This window comes from Corvus moneduloides, chromosome Z (genome assembly GCF_009650955.1).
Source record: "Corvus moneduloides isolate bCorMon1 chromosome Z, bCorMon1.pri, whole genome shotgun sequence".
Classification (NCBI taxonomy): Eukaryota; Metazoa; Chordata; class Aves; order Passeriformes; family Corvidae; genus Corvus; species Corvus moneduloides.
In genome coordinates this window covers 24,151,489-24,173,543 of record NC_045511.1, presented here as the reverse complement: position 1 = coordinate 24,173,543, position 22,055 = coordinate 24,151,489, and the positions used below count along the sequence as shown (strand labels likewise).

Genomic DNA, 22,055 nt, shown 5'->3' with positions numbered 1-22,055 from the left:
TACTAGAGCTCAGTATTTGGCCTTGGCCAAACAAATCCACTCTCTCAAAGAATGAAAAAACCCAAAGTTTTCAAAGTAGTAGCTAAAAAAGAGTAATTTCTTTAAAGCTAAAATTAAACTCAAACTTGACTATCACTATCCATCCATGTAAATATGGATGAAAACTGATGTTTTACCCATTATATCACAGCATGTTAGAGTGAGAAAGGAGTTTGTTGAAGGCATTATTACAGGAAATATAATCTTCAGTGCCATAAACCAGGGAAGAAATAATTTTTTGTTCCTATTAATAATAAAGGCTGAAATACATATTTTCAGAAGAGGACAGAAAAATTGAAGCATGCATTCAATTGACTTCTCTCCTTAAAATCCAAGGCTTCAAACAACTGTTGCCCACATTTTTGAAAAATTATGATCCTGAGCAGTAGGAAGTAACTAAAGTCATTGCATGTTCACTCTACTTTCATCAGACTGATGCTTGTTAGGCACCATAAGGTCTCAAACGATAAACTTACAGATGCTATTTTTATCGAAATCTCATTTGTCAAGTCGACTATAACTCTGACACTTCGGCAGGGGAGCTGTCAGTGTATGCACAGTAATGCTAGTGAGCATCAGAGTTACATTTTCTACATACACCCTGTGGTTGTACAACAGTAACCCTGTGGATTTAAATACATCATCATTTAACACTACCTCAGTTCTTTAGCATTCTGGATATCTGAATTTTCACTAGTCCAAGACAGATTTTTTTTCCCTTGCTTTCATGTGAGAAACAAACAAAAAAAAAGATACAGAAGCAAGCTGCCTTGCGTGTCTAATAACACCTGATATAGATGCAAGAACACACTTTTTTACCCAGCCATTACCTTGCAGCTTCAATCTGCAACAGATGTTTTAAAATACAATGTAGCTCAACCCCAAGCTTTGCAAAAAGCACCATACTTCAAATAAACTACAATAACTTTTCTCAACTACCACCATACTTCACAAACTTTCTAAAATCAAGTATTTTTTTAAATGTTCTTCCTCTAAATCACCCAACGGGTTTCCTTTGTTTATACATAAAATTATTATCATAATGCTGTTATTGAAATAAACTCATTTAAATTCAATAAATTCATGATACCAGAGATTTTATGGTTTATGTTGAAGTCTGATACAATTAGATAAAATTTTCATAAACAGAGTTTCCATAACAGTATGTTTAACAAGTTAGAGGAATACCTCAATGTTTTTACTGGCAACATTCTTCACAACAGCAGGAAACAGCTCTGACGCATTTTTTCCTTTTGCAATCATCTGAAGAAAAAAGTAGAGACAAATCTTAGTAATGTAACAATATAATTTATTAGAACATGGTTTGGGTTTTCTTGATTTATTACAGATCTGTATTTTAAATCTCATTTCTATGAAATAGAGGATAAAGATGTGGGGTTTTGTTAATTATCAGACCTTACAGGATACAATCCACACAACAAAAACTCTTGGGTCCTGGCTGGTTATAAGTTTGCTAGAGTGGAATCCATGAACTGGACTTTAACATGTAAGACAGCAAATAATTTTTAAAATTACTAAAAACAAAGACCTTGCTAATCCGAAAAGCCCTGCAGAATTACCTTTTGGGAGGTGGAGTGCAATAAAAAAGGTACCCAACAAAACCCAAGTTCCCACTCCTTTTCCCTGGAACAACTGTGGTTTGCAACAGAACCAAGGAGAAAAATAAAAATAAACATCACAATTTAAAAACAAAACAAGGTTGTTTTCCACAAGAAAAACACAAAAGGCCATACATAAAGTGTTTTTACTGAACAAAAAAGAATATACAAAAGCCACACAGTAAAAGCAAGATCAATCAACCCACCAATTGGGTTTTTTTTTTTGAAAGGAAGTTTTCATGTTTGATAATGAACAAGGCATGTCACAAATAAAATTGCCACAATAAATAGCAAAAACATCAAAACTCTGGTTTAGCTTCAGTTCTTGTACAAACATCTTAAGAAGGAAGTTATTTGTAGGAAACTGGGTACCTAGGACAGAATATAATACTTTAATGTACACTATAGCTGAACAATGTTCTGCTTAGATATAATTCCAGTAGAATGCCTGGCAGTACTTTATGTCCGAACTGCAAACCCTGGAATTTCAGGATCATGTTACATCAAGTTACAGTGCTGCTGAATACAGACCCAGAGCACTCCCAGCTCTGGGAGTCTTGCTCAAGGTCAAGATTCAGCCCCCCAAACATCAAGGTAATCAGAAAACACAAAATCTCACTAAGCAAATCATAGAACAGTGACCTCTGAAAGTCATCTAGTCCAAACCCTCTGAAGCAAGCAGGAACTTCTTCTGTTCACAAATCAGGTTGCTCAAAGCCTCTCATCACTGAATGTTTCCAAGGATGGGGTTATTCACCATCTCTCTGGGCAACCTGGCCCAGCGTTTCACTACCATTATCGTAAAATCATCTTCCTTATATCTTATCTAAATCAAATGTCTTTTTAGTTTAAAACCATCCCTTCCTTGTCAAGTCATCACAGGCCCTCTACTGGAAAGTCCCTCTCCAGCTTTCTCATAGGCCCCTTTACATACTGGAAGGTGCTACAAGGTCTCCCCAAAGCCTTCTCTTCTCCACGCTGAACAACCCCAACTCTCTCAGCCTGTCCTCACAGGAAAAGTGCTCCAGCCCTCAGATTCTTTTTGTGGCCTGCTCTGGAGCCACTCTAACACATCTGTTGTTCCTGTCCTGAGGACTGCAGAACTGGATGCAGCTCTTCAGGTGAGGACTCTGTTACCACAGTGGAGTAGAGGAGCAGAATCATCTTCTTCAACCTGCTGGCCATGCTTTCTGGGCTATTAGCGAACACTGTCAAATCATAACCACCATTTCATTCACCAGCACACCCAAGTCCTTCTTGGCAGAGCTGCTCTCAACCCCTTCATCCACCAGGCTGTGCTGATACTGGCAGCTGCCCTGATCCACGGGCCAGACCTTGTACTTGGCCTTGTTGAACCCCACAATATTCCCATGGGTCCACATCACCAGTTTGTCCAGACCCCTCTGGATAGCATCCCATCCCTCAGGTATGTCAACTGCACCGCTCAGTTTTGTGCTGTCTGTAGATTTGGTGAAGGTGCACTCAATCCCACCATCTATGTCATTAATGAAGATATTAAATAGTACTGGTCCCAGTATACACCCCTGAGGGACACCTCTTGTCACCATGTTGGGGTCCAACACACATAAGCAACAACAAATACACAGGGATCCAAAAAAGGAAACAGGAGTTCTGCAACTGCAGATACTCCTGTCCATAAATATTACATTCCAACCATTACTCAGTGTTGTACAGCTGATTAAACTTCATATTTTCAACTCACACGTCTGTTTGTGTATTTCATTGATAAAATACATTAAAAGCATAAAGAGTTAAGATCTCATGCAACAAAAGCAAGAACACACAAAGCCAGGCAATACCTGGTAAACTGTAAAATCTGAGAAGCTTAGAAGAAGGATGCTGGAAATAAGAAAGAAGACAGCTGCAGTTCAACCTATTACTCGGCCTTTCAAAAGGGTGTAAGAGCAGCTGTCCAGCATGACATTTTGATCTACCCCATTTAACATCTTAAACTGTTTACTGCACCTGTATTAAAACACAGGAAGTGAAACAAGCACTGTGAAAAAGCAAGCACATTATATGAGTTTCAAGGGGTTTTTAACTAAGAATCTAAAATAAATTTACTTCTTTCAGGAATGGGGGATCTCCATAATAAATGCCAAATTCAGAATGACCAGGTAGAATGTAGCAACGAGATGCATTACAGAGAAAACAGAATGAAAAATTATCATCTTGGTGCAACAGAAGTTACGATACTCAAAACCAGGGATGATCCTTAGACTTCCCTGATAGGCTGTAATAGTATTACCCCATGCATTACCTGGATTCTTTAATTGATCAACCATAACAGCTCCAGTGTACCATATAAATATGTATTTAGCGTCTTTTAAAAGAGTGTATTTTGATTCATTATTGCATAATGACTAGTGTAGATCCTCCTTAGCGCATGGATCATTAAACTGAAAGAACATAATGGTTCTTTCCAAGACTAAGGTCTATCATATAATTTTTGTTTCTGTGCCTAGACATTCTGCAGTTGTGTTGTCTTATACACTTGGAGTTTCTGGACAATAATGTTCATTCTAGCATAAGTGCTCTGTAATGTCAGGATGTACTAAACTTTTTTTTTCCATGTGAGAGACACACAGACATGGATGACACTCTCTGAGGGAAATCAGGCATGTGATTGTTTCCTAAATTTATGCTCTGAAATCATCACGAGTGAAATTCCACTGATTTTTCCCCAGAAATTCAAACAGGTTTCAAGATCTGGTACTGGTTGTTATAATATCAGTGAACGTTTTAAAAGAAATATCAGCTATTATGTTTTCATGCATATAGTAGAATATGTATATACAAAAATTTATTTCTAAACCAGCAGTGTTGCTCATATTCTTCCAAAGATTGCAATTATTTTATTGCACATATATAAGGAAGAAACATACAAAATAACATACTGATTCAAAAAAAAAAAAAAGGTCATTGATCATTAAAGTCATACTTTAGCTGAAAGTAGGCTTAGGTACCTTCACCTATAAGGGAGAAGTGAAAAGATCAAAACTCCTTTGCTTGAAATTTTGTTGTTTTAAGTCACTCTCTGGAAGACAGATTTGGTTTTATTTGTAATAAATCTCCTTCTCCCTAGGAGAAAGTTCACAAACTACATTAAAGGAGGAAGCAGCAGCAAAAAGTGCCCTAAGCAGTGTTCTCCTGCTACTTCTCTATCATGCCTATATGAATAAATGAAGGTTTAGACTCTTAAAGTCTACTAAAATACTAAGATAACTATTGGTATCACAGAATTATAGTCATACAGAACAGTTTAGGTTGGCAGGGACCTTAAAGATTAACCCCTCTTCTGTGGAAAGGGACACTGTAATTACTGAGCATCTCCCCTGTGACAACAGGCTGAGAGAGTTGGGGTTGTTCAGCCTGGAGAAGAGAAGGCTCTGGGGACCCCTTATAGCACCTTCCAGTAAGTAAAGTGGGCTAAAAGAGAGATGGAGAGGGACCTCTTTAAGGGCATGTAGTGACAGGACAAGGGATAACAGCTTTAAGCTGACAGCAGGTAGGCTTACACTAGATGTTAGGAAAAAATTGCTGCAAGGGTGGTGAGGCAGTGAAACAGGTTGGCCAGAGAAGTTGTGGATTCTGTGCACATAGTTTTTTCAACTATCTAAAACTACTGAAAATTAGCATTCCAGTGAGACATGTTAAACAATACTCTGACAACGGAGTTCCTTTTACCTCTAATAATAAGGCTAGAGGAAGCCTTTCATCTCTGAAAAACACATCTCATCCCTGAGAGATGTAAGCTTCTCTCTGTATGTAAGCACGGAAGCACCTCTGTACTCCTCAAGAACATTATCGCCATTGTTACAAGGCCTCATGTTCATACTGTGCAATATCCCACTCCTGGTCTGCAAAGCTCATTGTTTGAGTTTGTTATGTCAACCAGAGGTTGGTGCCAGGTATCTGGTGTGAAACACACTTCAAACACAGCACAGGAAACAGCAAATACCTTGAAGATAAAAGAAACTGAAAACAGAGGATCCAGTTCAAACAACTCACTTGTGGTTAAGTAATGGTCAGCCTAACAAGCTAGAAGACTGTTTTCTACTTTAAGCAGCAGGAGCTGAGTAAGGGAAAAATATCCAAGAAGCTGAAGGTGCCTGCTGCCTTTGGGGAAGTAGTGCTCTTCCTGCACTGCACAGTGCTTAGAACGGGAACAGAAAGCAAGGGCTGTGAACTTAAAAAAGGACAGAAATCTGGAACTGGAAACTGGAAAGAATTGTCAGATTGGAAAATGGAGAAGCAGAAGAAAGAATGTGCCCAGTTAGTTCTGCCTTCCCTTGCTGAAGAGCTCTTGAGCCTGATCACTTCAGCCTAAGTGATCAAGGACCACAGCTATCACTGCTAACTACACATCTCCAGCTTCATGGTATCATACACTTCCAGAAAATTAAAGAAGCCATTAAGAACTCTTCTGGATGTGCAGCAGTAGCAAGTATTTAAAATTAGTGAATTTGCTCATTGCACACTCATTTGTAATGAAAACATTTTTTGTAGGAAAAAAGGAAAATGATCAACCTATAAAGCCTTCGTTTACAATTTAAAGCTGATTCAATTTAATGGTTTCTAATTCCCCCCCATATACATACATACACACATACATTTGGCTTCAACAGTTTCCAAATACAGGTAAAGATTTGGCCAACTTTTGAAAAAAGAAAACCAAGCAACAACTTGCCACAACCCTCCTGCCCACAGTAAAAACCAGAAAAAAAAGATCTTTTCTGAGGGAAGCAGAACAATGTAAGTTTACCATATGCTAAAACCATGGCACTTATAAAGGTAATGGTTTTTTGCAACAGCACGTCTGTAAGCCACTCTCACTAGTCAAACCCTGAGCAATCCCGCATCATGCTGGAAAAGATGAATCAAAAAAACCTTTCCCAAAACCAAGAATGACATTATGAAATAACAGTTGATAGGTTACCCAGATCTCACAGGTAACTGATGCCTCTGGCAGGACTAGGGGATTACAGGCAAAAAGACAACCATGCTGAGTAAAATTCTCATCACTGGATGATCATGAAGGGAGAAGAAGCCAGCTCTGGAGTCAGAGGAAAGAACACAATCACATGACACCATCTGTACCTACTCACTTTGGTACATACTCAGACAGGATTAAGTATGCAAAACCCAAGCAAAACAAAAAAAGCACATTCAGAGTAGACTGAAGAAACAGTGACAGAAAACAAATTCAAAAGCCCCAAAACAAAGAAGTCAAGTGCACACAGAACGATCTTCTGTAGCACATTCTTCCAATACTTTAAAGAAGAAACAAAGGGATACATACCATCAACTTCATGACGGTTTTTTTTATAGGGTTTAAACATACAATGGTGTTAAACATTATTTAATCACCTCTGTGAGTACACATTCACCTGAAATATGTAATCAAATATTCAGGCATCATGCTCAGTCAAAAAAGAAGATCCTCATGCAATTTAATAAAATAGAAATAGTAAATGCAACTTGTCATTTTATTCCTGCAAATTTCTGTTGTTTCCAGTGTGACAAATTTGAAGCTTCTCTTCAGGAGCCATTTCCTATTCAAGGTCTCACTGAAAAGAGCTGTTTACAGGCATATTGGCACTGTTACATAAATATTTCAAAAGCATATGACTGCATATATCCAGATATACCAATTTCTACACAAAATTCCAAGTTAAGAATTTTACCATTTCATCACCACAACTTCTAAAGATAATTTAGAGACTTAAGTGCTAACCTGGTACAGATCTGTAAAAGTAAAACATTATTTCCGCCCAAGAAATAAAAAGAATAATAATAAACCCCCATATCTCATAACAAATAAAAACAGTAACAAAAAAAAAAATCACATACCCCAACAATCCTTTTCATAGCATCCAGCTTTGCGGAATCTTTACTGCTTTCCAACATTTGTTTTAGGTCTTCATTTCTACGGTAGAAATACAGAAAAACATCAATTAGAAAAATTAAAAATTAAAACCAGAATACCGTTTTTATATTCTTGAATCAGTTCAGCAACTCATGGTGAAGCACTGCTCCCTCTTGCCCACTTTTAAATTGTATTTACTAACATGCTGTATAATGAAGAGTTTAGCAAAAGAACGTATCAGATTCCAACAACAATGTAAGACCGTGAAACTTCAATCTGCTGTTAGCTGAAGCCTGTCTTGAAGGCTGAAATCTTGAGGTACAAGAAGAGATTAGTTTAAACCAACAACTTATTCACTTCTCCCTTGTCCCCCAGGGAGGCCCAGATGCAATAATGAGAAGTTGACACGTTTGTGTTAAAACATAATATCAGCTTATGTAAGTCACTGAAAAGCCCAGCCTTCAGCATGCTCTGAATTTCACTAAGAATCAAGGATACAACCTTGCGCTTCTATTTGCCTTCCTGGATTCTAAATTGCTATCCCCTGTGCTCAGGATTAAAAGCCTCAGATCTCTAGTAGGTCTGTTCTACAAGCTCTAAGACATCCTGATGATTAGATACATACAGTGTCCAAGCACTCTTTACAGATGAAATAAAATTCTCCCACAAAAATAACAAGTTGGTAAGAATGTTCTCTTGTAGATACAGCTTTTCATGAGTTGTCACTAATAAGAAACCCCATCCTGCTTCGCTTTTTAGATGTAAACAAATCACAGTCTAACTGCACTTACAGATGATGGAACCTTACAAAACAGATTCTCTGACAGCTTTTTGTCACATCTGGATTGCCTGATTACTAAAAGATACAAGCAAATAGAAGCTCAAGAAGAGACACCTGCAATATTCCAAAGAACTCTGAAGAATTTCCAAGTTTACAAACCCTGTGAACTTTCACATAAGTGGGTAGACCATGGCTGGACACCAGGTGCCCACCAAGTCACTCTTATCACTCCCTTCCTGAAGCAAGATGTGGGTGAGAAAATAGGATGGAAAAGACCTCATGTGTCACAATAAACACAGTTTAATAAAGCAAAAGCAAAGGCCACATGCAGAAGCAAAGGAAAACAAAAGATTTATTCTCTATTTCAAATCAGCAATGTCCAGCCACTGCCCAGGAAGCAGGGCTTTAGTATACTTAGCATCTGCTCTGGAAGACCAACACCGTAAGAAAGAATGCCTACCCCTTCTCCTTTTTCTTAGCTTTTACTGATGATCAGTCATCATATGGTATGGAATATCCCTTTGGCCTGTCTGGGTCAGGAGTCCTGGCATCTACACATCCTTCAAGATCTTGCCCATCCCCAGGCTACTAGTGAAGGGGAATACTGGAGAGACAGTCTTGTCTGCTGTGTGAGCACTGCCCAGCAGTAGCTGCAACACTGGTGCGTTACCAACACCTTTCTCACCACTAATACAAAGCACAGCATGACGAAGACTGCTGCAGGGGAAAATAATTCCACCTCAGCCAGACCAAATATATCCAAACAAGATTTCAAAAGTGAGTGCAGAATCTAGAAATTTACTGATTTATCACTGCTCTCAGAATTTCGTATGGGAAGGAGAGAGGGATGTAAGCCAAAGCTGAAATTAGTTACAATGAAACAAAATATTGTCACTCATTCAGTCATAAACCTTTAAAGAGCACTTTTCCTACTTGCAAGGGACAGAGTCACTCTAATAGAGACTTCCTCATATTTTCAGAACCAATACTGCATCTGCTTTGTGCCTCTCCATGAGAAATCCACATTGCCCACGTTTCAGTATACATCCACAAAAGAACTGCAACCAGATGAAAAAAAAACTCCAACAAAACAATCAACTTATTTCCTACTAAGCTAAGGCATGTAAAATTCAGGATACCTATATGCAACTTAAAATTTAAGTCTAACTCTTTTTCCAAAACCAAGTGTTTCACTAAATAATTGAAGAAACCTATTACAGATTCCCTATGTTGTAAATACTGGCTTTCCTTGACAGCTTAATATTTAATTATTATCTTAAAAAAAAAAAAAAAAAGTAAGCATTCTATTTCCTTGCCTGCTTTAGTACCATTTCCCAAATATCACTGGTAACTCCCTATTTTGTACACATCACGCTCAAAGGTTTTTACTGTTTTTAGTTACTCCTGGACATGTTCAAAGATCTATATGGTCAGTGTTCTATTGCTACATTTGTTTGGTTTGTGTGCTTTGGTCATTTAAATTATACATCCCATTCAGTTTTGTCCTCTAGTTTTGCATACTGCTAAGCTCAGCTTTGTAAGCCCATAGCCGACCACGTTCTTCATGGGAAGTGGCAACATCCAATGTACCTTCTTCTTGTAACACCACTCCAAGTTGACAGGTCTGTTAAAAATATCTAATGCTGTGATGTCACAGCATTAGATTGTCACAGTCCTATTGTCTGCATTCCTGTTCCATGATAAAGGAACACCTCTCTCTACCTTAAACTCCACATTTTTCTGATTTTATTTGAAGATGCTTGTATTCACCTCTGTTATCATCACACTTCTTTTAGTCATCCCATATTTTCCCCTCAGATCTATATCTTTATTTTTGATACTAGAAATAAAGTATTTGGTGGTTTAGGGCCGCACATAAAATATCATTCATAATTTGGGGTTTTTACCTTTCAATCCCTCTGCATAGTTCCATTTGCAATTAACTTTTTAGGAAGAGTAGCTTCGATTTAATTTTTTGCAGCCCTCTTTATTCCCATCACCCTTGGCCACAGAAATAGCTTATTTTGCGGACCATTCCTACCTGCCTATTCCTCATCTGATACCAAGTAAGTCTCAGTTATTTTTGATCAGCTTGAAGTATCTCGCCTGAGAGACTTTGCTCTACAGCTGGATACAGCAACTCAGAAACCTCTAATTCCTTCTGCTTAACTCTTAATTCTTACCTGTGCAAGAATCTGTACAACATGGTAACGAAAGTTACATAGCAAAAGACAGGACTTGATTTAGAAAGTTGCTTTTAGTCCTATGCTCCCGCTTCCAGTTTGCTACTGTTGTTGCAAAATGTGGAATATGTAAAAATTTTCTTAAGAAAGGATGCTCTTTGATGTTTGATCTTTGTATACGTTCAAGCCTAATCAACAACAAATGAGATCAATCTATGAAATGGATAGCAGCTAACAAACAAGCTGCAAGTGATGTCTGTGTGTTAGAAAGACAAATTACTTGTCTGTAGAATTGCCTTGTTAAGGTTTAGGGCTTGACAAGTTACCATGACCTCAGACCCCAGGTGAGGTTAGTAAAGCCTGGGAAGAAAGATGCACCCCTGAGAGTGGACAAGGAATGCAAAATTTATGGGCCAAAAGGACATTCTGTAGAACCCCCAAGACAAGGAGGAAACTAATAAAGACAACTCAGCAACAGTGGGGAATCAACTCAAGCTGGATAAAAGCCAATTCTGGCAGGGACAGACTGTGATCATGGCCCACCAACTCAAAAAACCACCAACCTAGAAGAAGACAAAGGCTGAGCGTGTGGACCAGTTATCATGAGAAGCAAGAGAATCATTAACCAATAGAAGGCAGAATACTAACTAACAAACAAAAAAAACCAAAACAAAACAAAAAAAAGAAGTCTGTGTCAACTGGGTAGAAAATGAAGAAATAATAATTTGAACTTGAGGACCAAGAAGCAAAACCAGAAGAAGTTACACAGAACAAGATCCAAGTACAAGCTGAAGACTGTCTCCCAGAATGCAACAAATAACAAGAAAAAATACAAAGGTGAATTTAAGATGTGAAGACAGAAGGAGGAAGCATTTAATGATGAACTGCACTTCCAAACGCTTATAGAAAATATTCTATATATCATACACTTCAAATTAAAGCATTTTGAACTGTTAGCGGGGAAGATACAAAATATAACAATTTAGATGTGAAGACCTGTTTTCAGCCAGCCTTGTTTCCATAAGAGAAAAGCAGCAAGGGAAAAAAGAAAGAAAGAAAAATAGGAATTAAACAACAAGTTCTTGATGAATTCATTTGGAAATTAATTGTTACCTGAACTGATGGTTTGTTGGGATTTTTAAAAATCTTTTCTAACAAATTATAATCCAGGATTAGCAAACATCAGATATTTACAGAGTATAATATTGCTCCATACATCCACATGGATCACCAGCAGCAGCAAGCCTTTTTTCTTCTACAGTTAGATATGGTTTCAGTGTAACCTCAAAGTTTCGCTCTTTAAAAGCAGACTTAATAGTGCAAGACACATCAATTATTTTGCCCAGCATTGTGGAGTTTTCTTCCATTCTTCTAAGTGAAGTATGTAAAAAACCAATAAAAAAATTACTGCACTCAACCAAGCTTGCCTGCCAAGAATGAGGCCTACTCAAAAAAAAGAAAATCTTACGAAGTAACAGGATACCCATTCCCTTGCTGTTTTAACTTCCAGAAAAAAATATTGTATGCAGATTTCAAAGGTCATTTCCCTCCAAAAACAACTCTTATCAGCAGTCTCAATGAACAATGGGAAAAGCAAATGCATTTCAGTCTTTTGTAATACAGTTTACTGTACAGTAAAAATATTTTCACCTTTTGATCATTAAGAAGTTTTAAGGAAATTTTCATCCTTAAGTAAAATCCCTCAAAATAGAAAGCATAAATGTAAGCTTTGCAGTCACACTAGGGTTCATGTTCCTATACTCATTAGTTATCCTTCTATACTCATCAGTTCACAATCTTAGACAAACTCTTTATCACTTATCTCTGCTTACCAGGGGCTCAGGAAAATGCAAGGAACCCTCAGCTGCACCAATACCTACCTGTCCCTGCTAAAACTTTGAGAGTGATTCTAGCCTTACAGAGTTAGGTACATACTATGGATGATTGAAATATAAACCTTATTACTTCAGGAGGAACATCAGGTTTAAAAAAGCCTAATCTGACAGTTGACAAATGATGTGGAACTATACGAAGCAGGAAAGTAATGGTCCCAACAACAGCAGATGCAAAAAACACCAAACTTTTGCACGAGTATAAATATGTAGTCTCAGCCATTTTCCCTGACAGTAATACAAGGTAAAATTACTTTCCAAGAGCAAAAGTACAGAAAAACAAGAAGATTCCCACCCGTATGCCCAATGATGTATTCTAAGAACTCAACAAGATTTCCCTTGAGTTCGCAAGTCATAATCTAGTGTCTTAAGATCTATTACAATACAGGCCCACTGTCATCAAAAGTTGCAAGCTGAAAGCACTGGTACAGATTAAAATTAGAAATATTATAGTCATATACAACAGTGCCATGAAATATACTACTTGTATAGCATCTATCATATAAGGCAATGAGTCAATTATTAATATATTAAGAAATCAGTTCCCAGCTGCCTTTGTAATCTTTACCACCACAGGCTTGTATTCCTCAGTACTGGAATTCGAAAGCTAAAGGAGTGTAAATTAGAAATGCAAATTCATCACCTAGCTTTCACGGCAAGTATCACATGACAGATCTACAATGACACCACATGACGGACATCACAAAACACGCCCACAATAAAATGTTCTCTTTGAAACACTGGTTGAATGTTAAGAGGAGGTAGTAAATTTCTAATTTTCTTCTATGTTTTTGTATTTTACACTTGTAGCATTTAAGATTTATACTACCTTTTTCCTTCTCCATGAAAACATTGCTTTCTTCATACCTTTGAATATCTACCTTCGTAGATATGATAGGGGTATGGATATGACAGGACCTGTGACAGACCTACCAATTTGGATTAATCTTACAGATGTTATCATTAGAAAGTAAGCAAAAACCACCAGCTAATCTTTTCCAGCTCTCATGTTCTTTCTTGTGCCCTCTATTCCCCTGCCATTAAAAAAGGAATAAGCCACAAACCTTACAACTGCCCCAAGATAAAAGGAGATGGTGGGGATAAGGGCATGGTAGGTGTGCAGAGTGTAGGGAACAAAAGAAAAGACAAAAAACAGCCTTAGATCTTGACAGTCACAAGATTATACTGCCAAACAGCTTTAACAGCCTGGAGTCCTATGCCAGAAAGCACCTTGATCACCTTGCTCTGCACATTGATTATGGCAAACAGTATCTAAAGAATAATTCTGAATATGCCCTACTACTGTCAGCATGCACTTGGTCACTAAAACTGCCGTCTTGATGAGGTTATGACTAGGATTAGAGATTCCATTGAGCAATGTTATCCCCTTCTACAGAAAAAAAAAGTAGGCATAACTATACATCACTGAGGTTTAAACAGCTATGTCAGCAATAAACCTGGGCCTCTCTCTCAGTTACTTTGTCCCCCCGTAAGAACTATGACAAACTTCTAGTCATACTAAAATATTAACCCAGAATCTGCAGCATGTCATTGGCCACTGCATCAACATGTTCCGAACAACTATTACTAAGAAAACACTTGCTCCACTCTGGTAAAATACACACTTATTTTCTATTCTTTTTAGCAACACCATAAGATTAAACCCATAGATTTTCAGGTTTTGCTACACTTCTGACATGCCAGTTAGTGAAAGAAGTCACCCACTAATCATAAGCCTTCTTTGTAATAAAGAAAAATGTTCATGAGTATCAAAACTGCAACTGAAGACAAACTAACAATGCAAAAGCAACCTTGGGAACAGCTGTAATCCCCTCTAAGAAAGAGGAATGAATTCTAAACCATGGTGAGACAGAAGGTCTTCATATATAAGGACAGCACTTTAGCACTGCAAGGTAAGATACAGGAAATGGGAAACAAATCCACTACTGGGGAGGAAGCACGCTTCACCACTTTTGGTAATATGGAACAAAGCTGTACAGAACAGAAGTTACAGAAGTCTCACTCAGTTGAGTTTTAACAATGCATTTCTAGTTTTAAGTTTTCCATCCACTGCATACTTTCAGTTGCCCACTATCAACTGCACTGTTCTTGCATTCAAGAGACTTCACTTGGCAGGACATACTTTTAACCACAGCATACTAAAATAAATTTTTTTTGCCTTCCAACATAAAATTCCGAACACTGTGAATGCTACCAAGTTTGAAGCAGAAAATACACACTGACAGAGCAGTGTAACCTTTACTCTTGGCATCTGAGTAGCAATGAAGTCCTAGGAAACATCCCGTGTTTCCTGAAAAAAAATATTTTTCTTGACATTTTAATGGCACTGGAAAATCCTTAAAATAAATTGGTTTATTCTAGGTCATGCTATTGTGTAAACTCTAAACAAGTTTGAATTTAACATTTAAAGAGGACCTGCAAATTGATTTCAGAACCATTAAACATGGAAGCTAAATCAGCAACAAATACATGCTGCAATTTGAGTTTATTTTAGTTAATTTAGGGTTTTCTTCCAGCAGGAAATTAAGAAATCTGAGTTCCACTGTGTTTTGGTCTATGCCACAAACTGTTTGAATGACATCTTGTGGTGCTGTTCAGTACTACCATCCTCCTCCATTATAATACTGTATCTACTTCTAATTCACAACACAGAATTCAACTACTACTTCAAGGGAGACTTGAATCATATGGCTTTGAGTGTAGCTGTTCTATGGCTTAAAGAGAATTGAGACAAGAAGTAATTTATTTCTTTTTCAGCTACCCCTCATTTTTCACTCTGAAAAAGAAGCATACTACCCAAAAAGCAAAACTCAATAGTTTTAAAGGATAGACTAGAGATGTGAGGGAAACCAGGATAACTACAGTATCCTGTAAGGCTGAGACCCAAAGAGAACAAAACCAGTTATGGTCTAACCAGAAACATAATTTAACTCATTTAATAATTACTTTGCCACTAATTTCTCAAAGCACTTGCAATCTGGACGGTTTAGGTATACTCTTTCCTTCTCACTGGGGAAACAGGAAAGTATAAAGTTAAAAACTAAATAAAGCATCTCCCAGTTCTCTGCTGTGAATACATAGTACCTGAACAACGCTTGAGCAATCAGTGCATCAACATCTGTAAGTTGCTGCTACCACCACCATCAATGCAGATATGTAAACTACCTACATTTCAAAAGCTCTAACCAGATGGCGGCTAGTATGACCGGTTTTAAACCCTTTCTGGATCCGACTGCAATTTAATCTAAGATTATCTGTTGTCAGTAGAGTAGTTACAGATACTATTTCACCCAGCAACAAGAAAGGTTGTCTGAAAGGATGAAAAGATTCAATCTTGCAATTGCACTGCAAATAACCTCTTCTGATAGTACCCATACCACTAATACTACAGGGAAAGTTCTGCCAGCGAGAAATCTTCCTCGGTGGAAGATAGCAGTTTTCTGAAAGCTGAAAGAGTGTCTTCAGGGGTGGTGCTGCCATTTAAATGGCTGTGTCAACTTAGAGCCTGTCTTGAGGCTAGTGCTCAGAATTTGCAGACATTTGTAGATCACTTTGCAGCATTTGATAGCTGTGAAGGGATTACAGGAAAGTGAGAAGCAGTACCACAGAATATTCTCAGCTGGAAGGGACCTACAAGGGTCATTGAGTCCAACTCCTACTGTTTGTTTCCAGCTTTCCCAAAAATGCTGAGAGAAGGCTTCTTTGAAAGATACCACCACAGAGGTGGTGCTGCCAGAACCTACTCAGTGTTAGTATATTAATTTACATGTATGTCCACATTTCAGAAACACCGTAGAACAGCATTACAATGCTGTTCATCTTCTGGCAGAATGCCAAACAATTCTGAGTTCCTCCAAGTATCAAAACTATCAAGGGGTGGCACAGACAAGAATAGCCTCCAAAAAAAGCAGAACTAAAAATTTGTGGAATTTCTTGCAAGTGTCAGCCTTGTAACAGTCGTAGATTTATCTATTCCACACCATTCAGGATGCCGATCAAAGGAAATGTCTAAGGTAAATATACGACAATGCAGTAAACATGCAGAAACCACAGTGAAAACCTTAAACTGTAAAACTTGCCTTTCTAAAGAAATAAAAAAGCCCCCAAAAATGTAATGACTACATTACAGAGAATCACAGCAAATCAACAGTTCATTGCTTGCATCTTCATATGTGCCAAGTGCATGGCAATAAGAATATATTCACTGTGTGTCACTTCCTATCAGATCTGACAGATTTCAGCTGGAGAAGCGTTCTGCAATAGTATGCCCACCTTTGTACACTGCGTTTAGTTCCTATCCTTGTACTGACTAAAGGGTTCAGATTTTGTCTTGTAGACTCATCAGGACTCATCCAAACCATTCATCTTTGCTGGGTTGCACATCCTACCGAAACTGGCATATCACCATATTGGTGGGCATAGGGCCATTTTAACAGATGGAGAAAGAAAGTAGTTGTGCCAATGAGCTAGTGGATGCATGAAGTTTGAATATTAGAGCTGGAGTCTCCTCCAAGAATTTCACAAATGGCAATCTATGTACAATCTCTCCATGACTGACTGGTTGAACAGAATATGCCAAGACAAAACTAGATCAATTTACAACTCCAAGAACACCTCTGGCAGCCGTTGAAAGCAAGTTTTTAGCTCCGATGAGTTTGGAAAAGTCTTCTGCACAGAGAATTGGGGAATTAGTATCTTAATGAAATCACCACCTTCAGCTCTCTGCAAAACAGGCTTGCAAATCTCTGCAAAGAAAAATGAGTTTGCAGCACTGCCGAGTTTTCTGACTAATGGCTCAACAAAACACGTAAGCCAGATCTGCAATAAAAAAATCTAATAAATTACAAATGTATTTTGCTTGGCAGTAATACAGTTTAAAGATGCAAATCAGTAAAGCTGAAAATGTGTGTTATAAATTTTGCCATCTGCTTCAATATTGTACTTAAAAATTGGTATCTACTGATGTCACTCCTATAGTTCAGCTCTAAGTTTTTACATTTTATCAGGTAAAGCAATAGCTAGTTATATTGCTGAAATTGTACCATTTCCAAGAACCAAACCTTACTACATTTTAATTTTACATGCAGGAAAGTTTTGTTGAAAATGCAATTAATATAGATGAAAATCTTCTGTCTACCTGTAATTCACTGTAGGCAGTTATAGTTGCACCCTAATACATGTAATTAACAGGGATTCTGTGTTACTAATTAGCTCTCCAGGTACACTTCGATGTTGGAAGGTGGTTAGAGTTTTCACTCCTCCACTGAGAGTAATAATAATGTAATAAAGCATAATGTAACTATAAAACTATTCTATTAATTTAGGTGGTGTGTATCACATAGTATTTCTCTACACTATACAGGAGATTCTGAGATTCCAACTAGGCAGTGCTTACTTCATGGTCCATCAATCTAGAACACAGAGAAATAGCCTGAGGCCCACATACAGGATTCAGCTTGTCCATAAGATTTACGTAACCCATTGGCTCTAACAAATTTTCTGCTGAAAACTTCTTTTATAGACAAAGACTTCTCTGCAGACTGTTTCCATTACTCTGGGGACCAGAATCCGACCCTTTTTCTTCTTTTTGAAACATGCGGGACATGTGAATATCTAGGATGTAACCAGCTCAAAGACAACTGTCAAACTACCAACCTGAACACATAAATACATTCTTAAAATATAAATATAAAACTAGTATAAAGGAATACCATACATCTCAGTTCATGTTACAAGTGTGAAAGAAAAAAAGAGGAAGGAGAGCAACAGGCATCTCCAGTCATGCAATTGGGCCCTTTCCACACAAGGAGGTTCAGACTGACTCATCTCAGGTATATAAGATCTTTCAATTATTCAGTTACTGAGATGCTTAACAGAATGAACACAAAAATTCCATTCTCCTGCTTCATTCATCTAACCAAGCAAAAAGCTTTAAAATCAATACATACCAAATACAAAAGTTGTATCTGCCTCTTTAGTCAGGATTAAATACTCAAACAGCTAGTGCCAGTATCATATATTTGTTGTGAAATCTGTTATTCAAGAACAGTTTCAGTTTAGTCAAAACCAGTAAGAAATCAGTTTCTTCTGTACATGTTGTAATACTATAGAGATTAGAAAACTCCTCCTTTCCTCATTTCTTTTGTCCCAAACACGTACAGTTACCTCACAGAAGCAGACCAAAGTTGTATACTTATTTTTTCTATTTTCTTTCACTTCAGTAAATACATACAGTGTATTAGCTAATCAGAAACCATGTTTGCACATGGTGTGTGCAACATAATGCACCTTGCTTATATTAAGATAAAAAATCATGAAATAAACAGTTACCTTTAATAATCTTCCAACAGTAAAACTTTCCACTTAGTCAGGATTAAGATGTCACCGGGACAGAAATTTTGATGAACTGAGACATTTTCAACACTGATAGCATGTGTTTGAACCAAACCACAACACAAACATGTACTGAAAATACTATGTTCACTAATCAAATTAAAATTATATTTGTAATTGAAAGTTATTGGAAAATCATTGAATGCTAAAAGTAAAAAAGGCAGCTTTATCAGGAAAATGATAAATAGACTTTTACATCAAGGGATGCTCAGAGCTTTTAGATGAGACGAACTTCAGCAGAGTATTCCTACTGAAATGTGAGAAACAAAACAGGACAAATAATTTATATTAGAACAACTTTGGATTTCAGATTTAAGTCCACCAATATTGATTCGTGCCTCTGTGTGGGCCCTTCTGTCGTAAGATCAAAGACAACTTATCCTAAACAACTTCATTAATGCCATACCCATTCTGGCTTACTTCTTCATGACAAACAGAAGAAGACAGACAACACAAAGAAAAGAGACAGGAATTTTTTCAAGAAACTATTTACAATAGCAGTGTGATACTTATACATTAACTACCTGATATTTACTGATTTACTGGCAACGGGCAAGTGCAGGGTTCTGGGCCATATATTATATATGTATCCCTCCGCTGAGAAGGAGCATTTCTTGTATCATCAGTAGAACTAAGGACGAATCCCCCTTCCTCAGCAACAAAAAAAGTTTGCCAAGAACTGAAACAACACAATGATACCAGACATGAGTATATCAGCAGTGATCAGAGACAATCTAGAGAGATCAGCAAACAACCTTTGAAAAGCTCTAACAGCAATTTTCATTTCACCAGTGGAATACTTCGCTAAACACACACCTTCACAGGCAAGATGCAAGGACACATCTTGCACTTTTCTGTATGCTCTTATATTGCCTTCTGATGAGCAGGTTTTGCACTATTACTAGAGTGAACTAGTAGAAACACAAAGTATACGCTTGATGAATGACAACTGCATTTTCCAACCAGAGTGCCACACAGTCCGCTTTTCCAACAATAACCCTCACTTGCAGTCCAGTGGCTTTTCCACACTACACAAATTTTCACACTACGCAAATCACCTTCCCTGCACAGTGTCTGTTCCTCAACTATCCAATCCACACTCAGAGCCCAACCACACAAGTGTGAATTGTGGGTAACACCCTACTTCAGCAAGAACTTGCTTGTCAGCTACAAAAAACCACAGACAGCAATGTCTGTTTTCCTCTCAAGTAATTCCTTTAGAGGATTACACTTCTGTAAGTGTAAGAGCAAGTCTGAAGGAGCAACTAATTAATATGGCACGTTCACATATCACAAGCTGTTCTGGTTCTTCCATACTAAAGGACATCCATATACATACACGCGTACAAAACATCTCAGGACCCCAGAGCTGTACTTCCCCATGATCACTGGGAAGCCTTGGGTAGAACCAGTCACCTCAGCTTCTGCATCTAATAAAATAGAGAGCTATACTTCACTTGCAAAACAGTCCTAAGTTTATGAGTTATGTAGAAATTTATGGCCATGATCAATGATCAGGATACCCCCCAGCCCGTGGAAAAAAGAAAGTAGCAAAATAATGGTTTAGAAATAAAGTGTGAAGTTGTTTCTATGGAAAGGGGACAAGAAAAGAAGGGCGCAAACAACGTAAATCAGCTAAAACACACAAATCCATAGAAGTGCATTTATACTAGAGCAGTGAAAATTTGAACTGGAACAGAATGAAAAAGCAAAGTATTTAGCAAAACAGAAGGGTAAAAACAAATGAGACTCATCTGGCAAACTGAGGAGGCCCATCAGGTACTGTCTCACAGAGCTAAGCATTAGACTGACAGCAGCTTCATGCTTTCGTGATTTACTTTGGGGTGGTTCACAAATAAACACATCAGTCGAGGTTTCCAGAGCACAGATGTTCCCTTTGTGCAGAACAATCAAACTGAAGAAGCAGCAATTGATTTTCTTATGTCCATGAGACCTTAGTTTATGGTGCTTTTTTATTGGTTGCTCTCCGAATAGATTTCCAATTTGTTGTAGAATACAATTCCAGCTTAGCAAACCTTTTGATCCTTTCATTTGGACATTCTTCCTCTCCAATCCACTTTTACTTTAAGCAGCTGAAGGCTTTCTGTACCAGTGCACTTGGCCGGGGTTTTTTTAACTTCTCCATTTCCTCATTTTGACTTCTGACCAAGACACTGTTAACACCCACTTCAAGCTGGGCCACCTCGCCCTGATCCACTACACTTCCAACCACAACTCCCAAAAATACTTTTTTTTTTTTTTTTACAAACACTTTATATATACACACATTTGACGGCAAAATTAAGACAATTCCAGAGCGGTTAGCTGTCCAAACAGAGGAAAAATGATAAGCAGTTTTCCAAACAAACCAAAAGAAACACTTTGCAAATAACCCACTCCCTACGCACACTTTAAACGTAAGCAAGCCAACTTTTCCGCGGAGTCACGAGGGGAGACAAGCGGGAGGCGCGGCTTCCCCGTCAGGGCCCCTGGAGCTTTCCCTCCCCGTGGGATGCCCCGCCAGCCCAGCACCGCCCGCCCGAGAGCCCAGCGAGCTCCCTTACTTCTTGGTGTCGCTGCTGAAGAGCCCGAAGGCCGCGGGAGCCGAGGGGGTCACGGTGGGCGCCGCCTCCTGCGCCAGCTCGGGCGTCGACTCCCCGCTCTGCTCGCTGTAAGTGAGCCCGTTGCCGGACATGCCGCCGCTGCCACTGATGCCGGTGCCGCCGGTGCCTACCCGCCCCGCCGAAGTTGCCGTCGCTGCACCCCGGACCTGCCGCCCGGCGCTCCCCCCGGAAGCGGGGCCGTCACGCGGCGGGGGGCGGGGCGGGGCGGGGCGGCCGGGCCCGGACGTGCGGCCGGAGCCGCGGCCCCGGGGCAGGGGGAGGGGCTGGGCGGTGGCGCGCCTCGGGGTGTGCTTCCCGGGCCTCTGCCGGCCCCTTAAAACACAAAGCATGGCCTAGAGCATGAGGTCGTTTGCTGCTTCTAGTGACCGTGTTACCGATGCCGGTACTCCACGCTCACGACAATAGTGGGGTAACCTAGACTAGAAGAAGCTGTTCACGTATGAGAGGCCAGAAATATAAAAGGATAGTTAGAAGTCTTCTGAGGGAAGTTTCTCCTAATTCCTTTTTACAATCTTGTTTTCCTTCGTGCATCTTTCCCCTTTCCCCCTAGTCTCTCGGGAATAATCTGTGTTCATTAAAACACCCTTCAATCTGTCTCCCGACATATGCTATT

The 22,055-nt window shown here is 38.7% G+C and overlaps 1 protein-coding gene across 4 annotated transcripts in view; it reads right to left on the bottom strand.

The window, feature by feature from the left end:
- AP3B1 (adaptor related protein complex 3 subunit beta 1) overlaps window positions 1-21,630 on the bottom strand; it is a 161,250-nt gene extending 139,620 nt beyond the window's left edge. For all 4 annotated transcript variants that reach the window (XM_032095488.1, XM_032095489.1, XM_032095491.1 and 1 more), the window contains exons 1-3: window positions 21,383-21,630; window positions 7,533-7,608; window positions 1,228-1,302 (exon numbers count right to left, since the gene is read on the bottom strand). In XM_032095488.1, the coding sequence (XP_031951379.1) occupies window positions 1,228-1,302; window positions 7,533-7,608; window positions 21,383-21,513 (282 nt within the window). In that variant the 5' untranslated portion in view covers window positions 21,514-21,630. The remainder of the gene's footprint in view (window positions 1-1,227; window positions 1,303-7,532; window positions 7,609-21,382) is intronic.
- Between the last annotated feature and the right edge of the window lie 425 nt (window positions 21,631-22,055).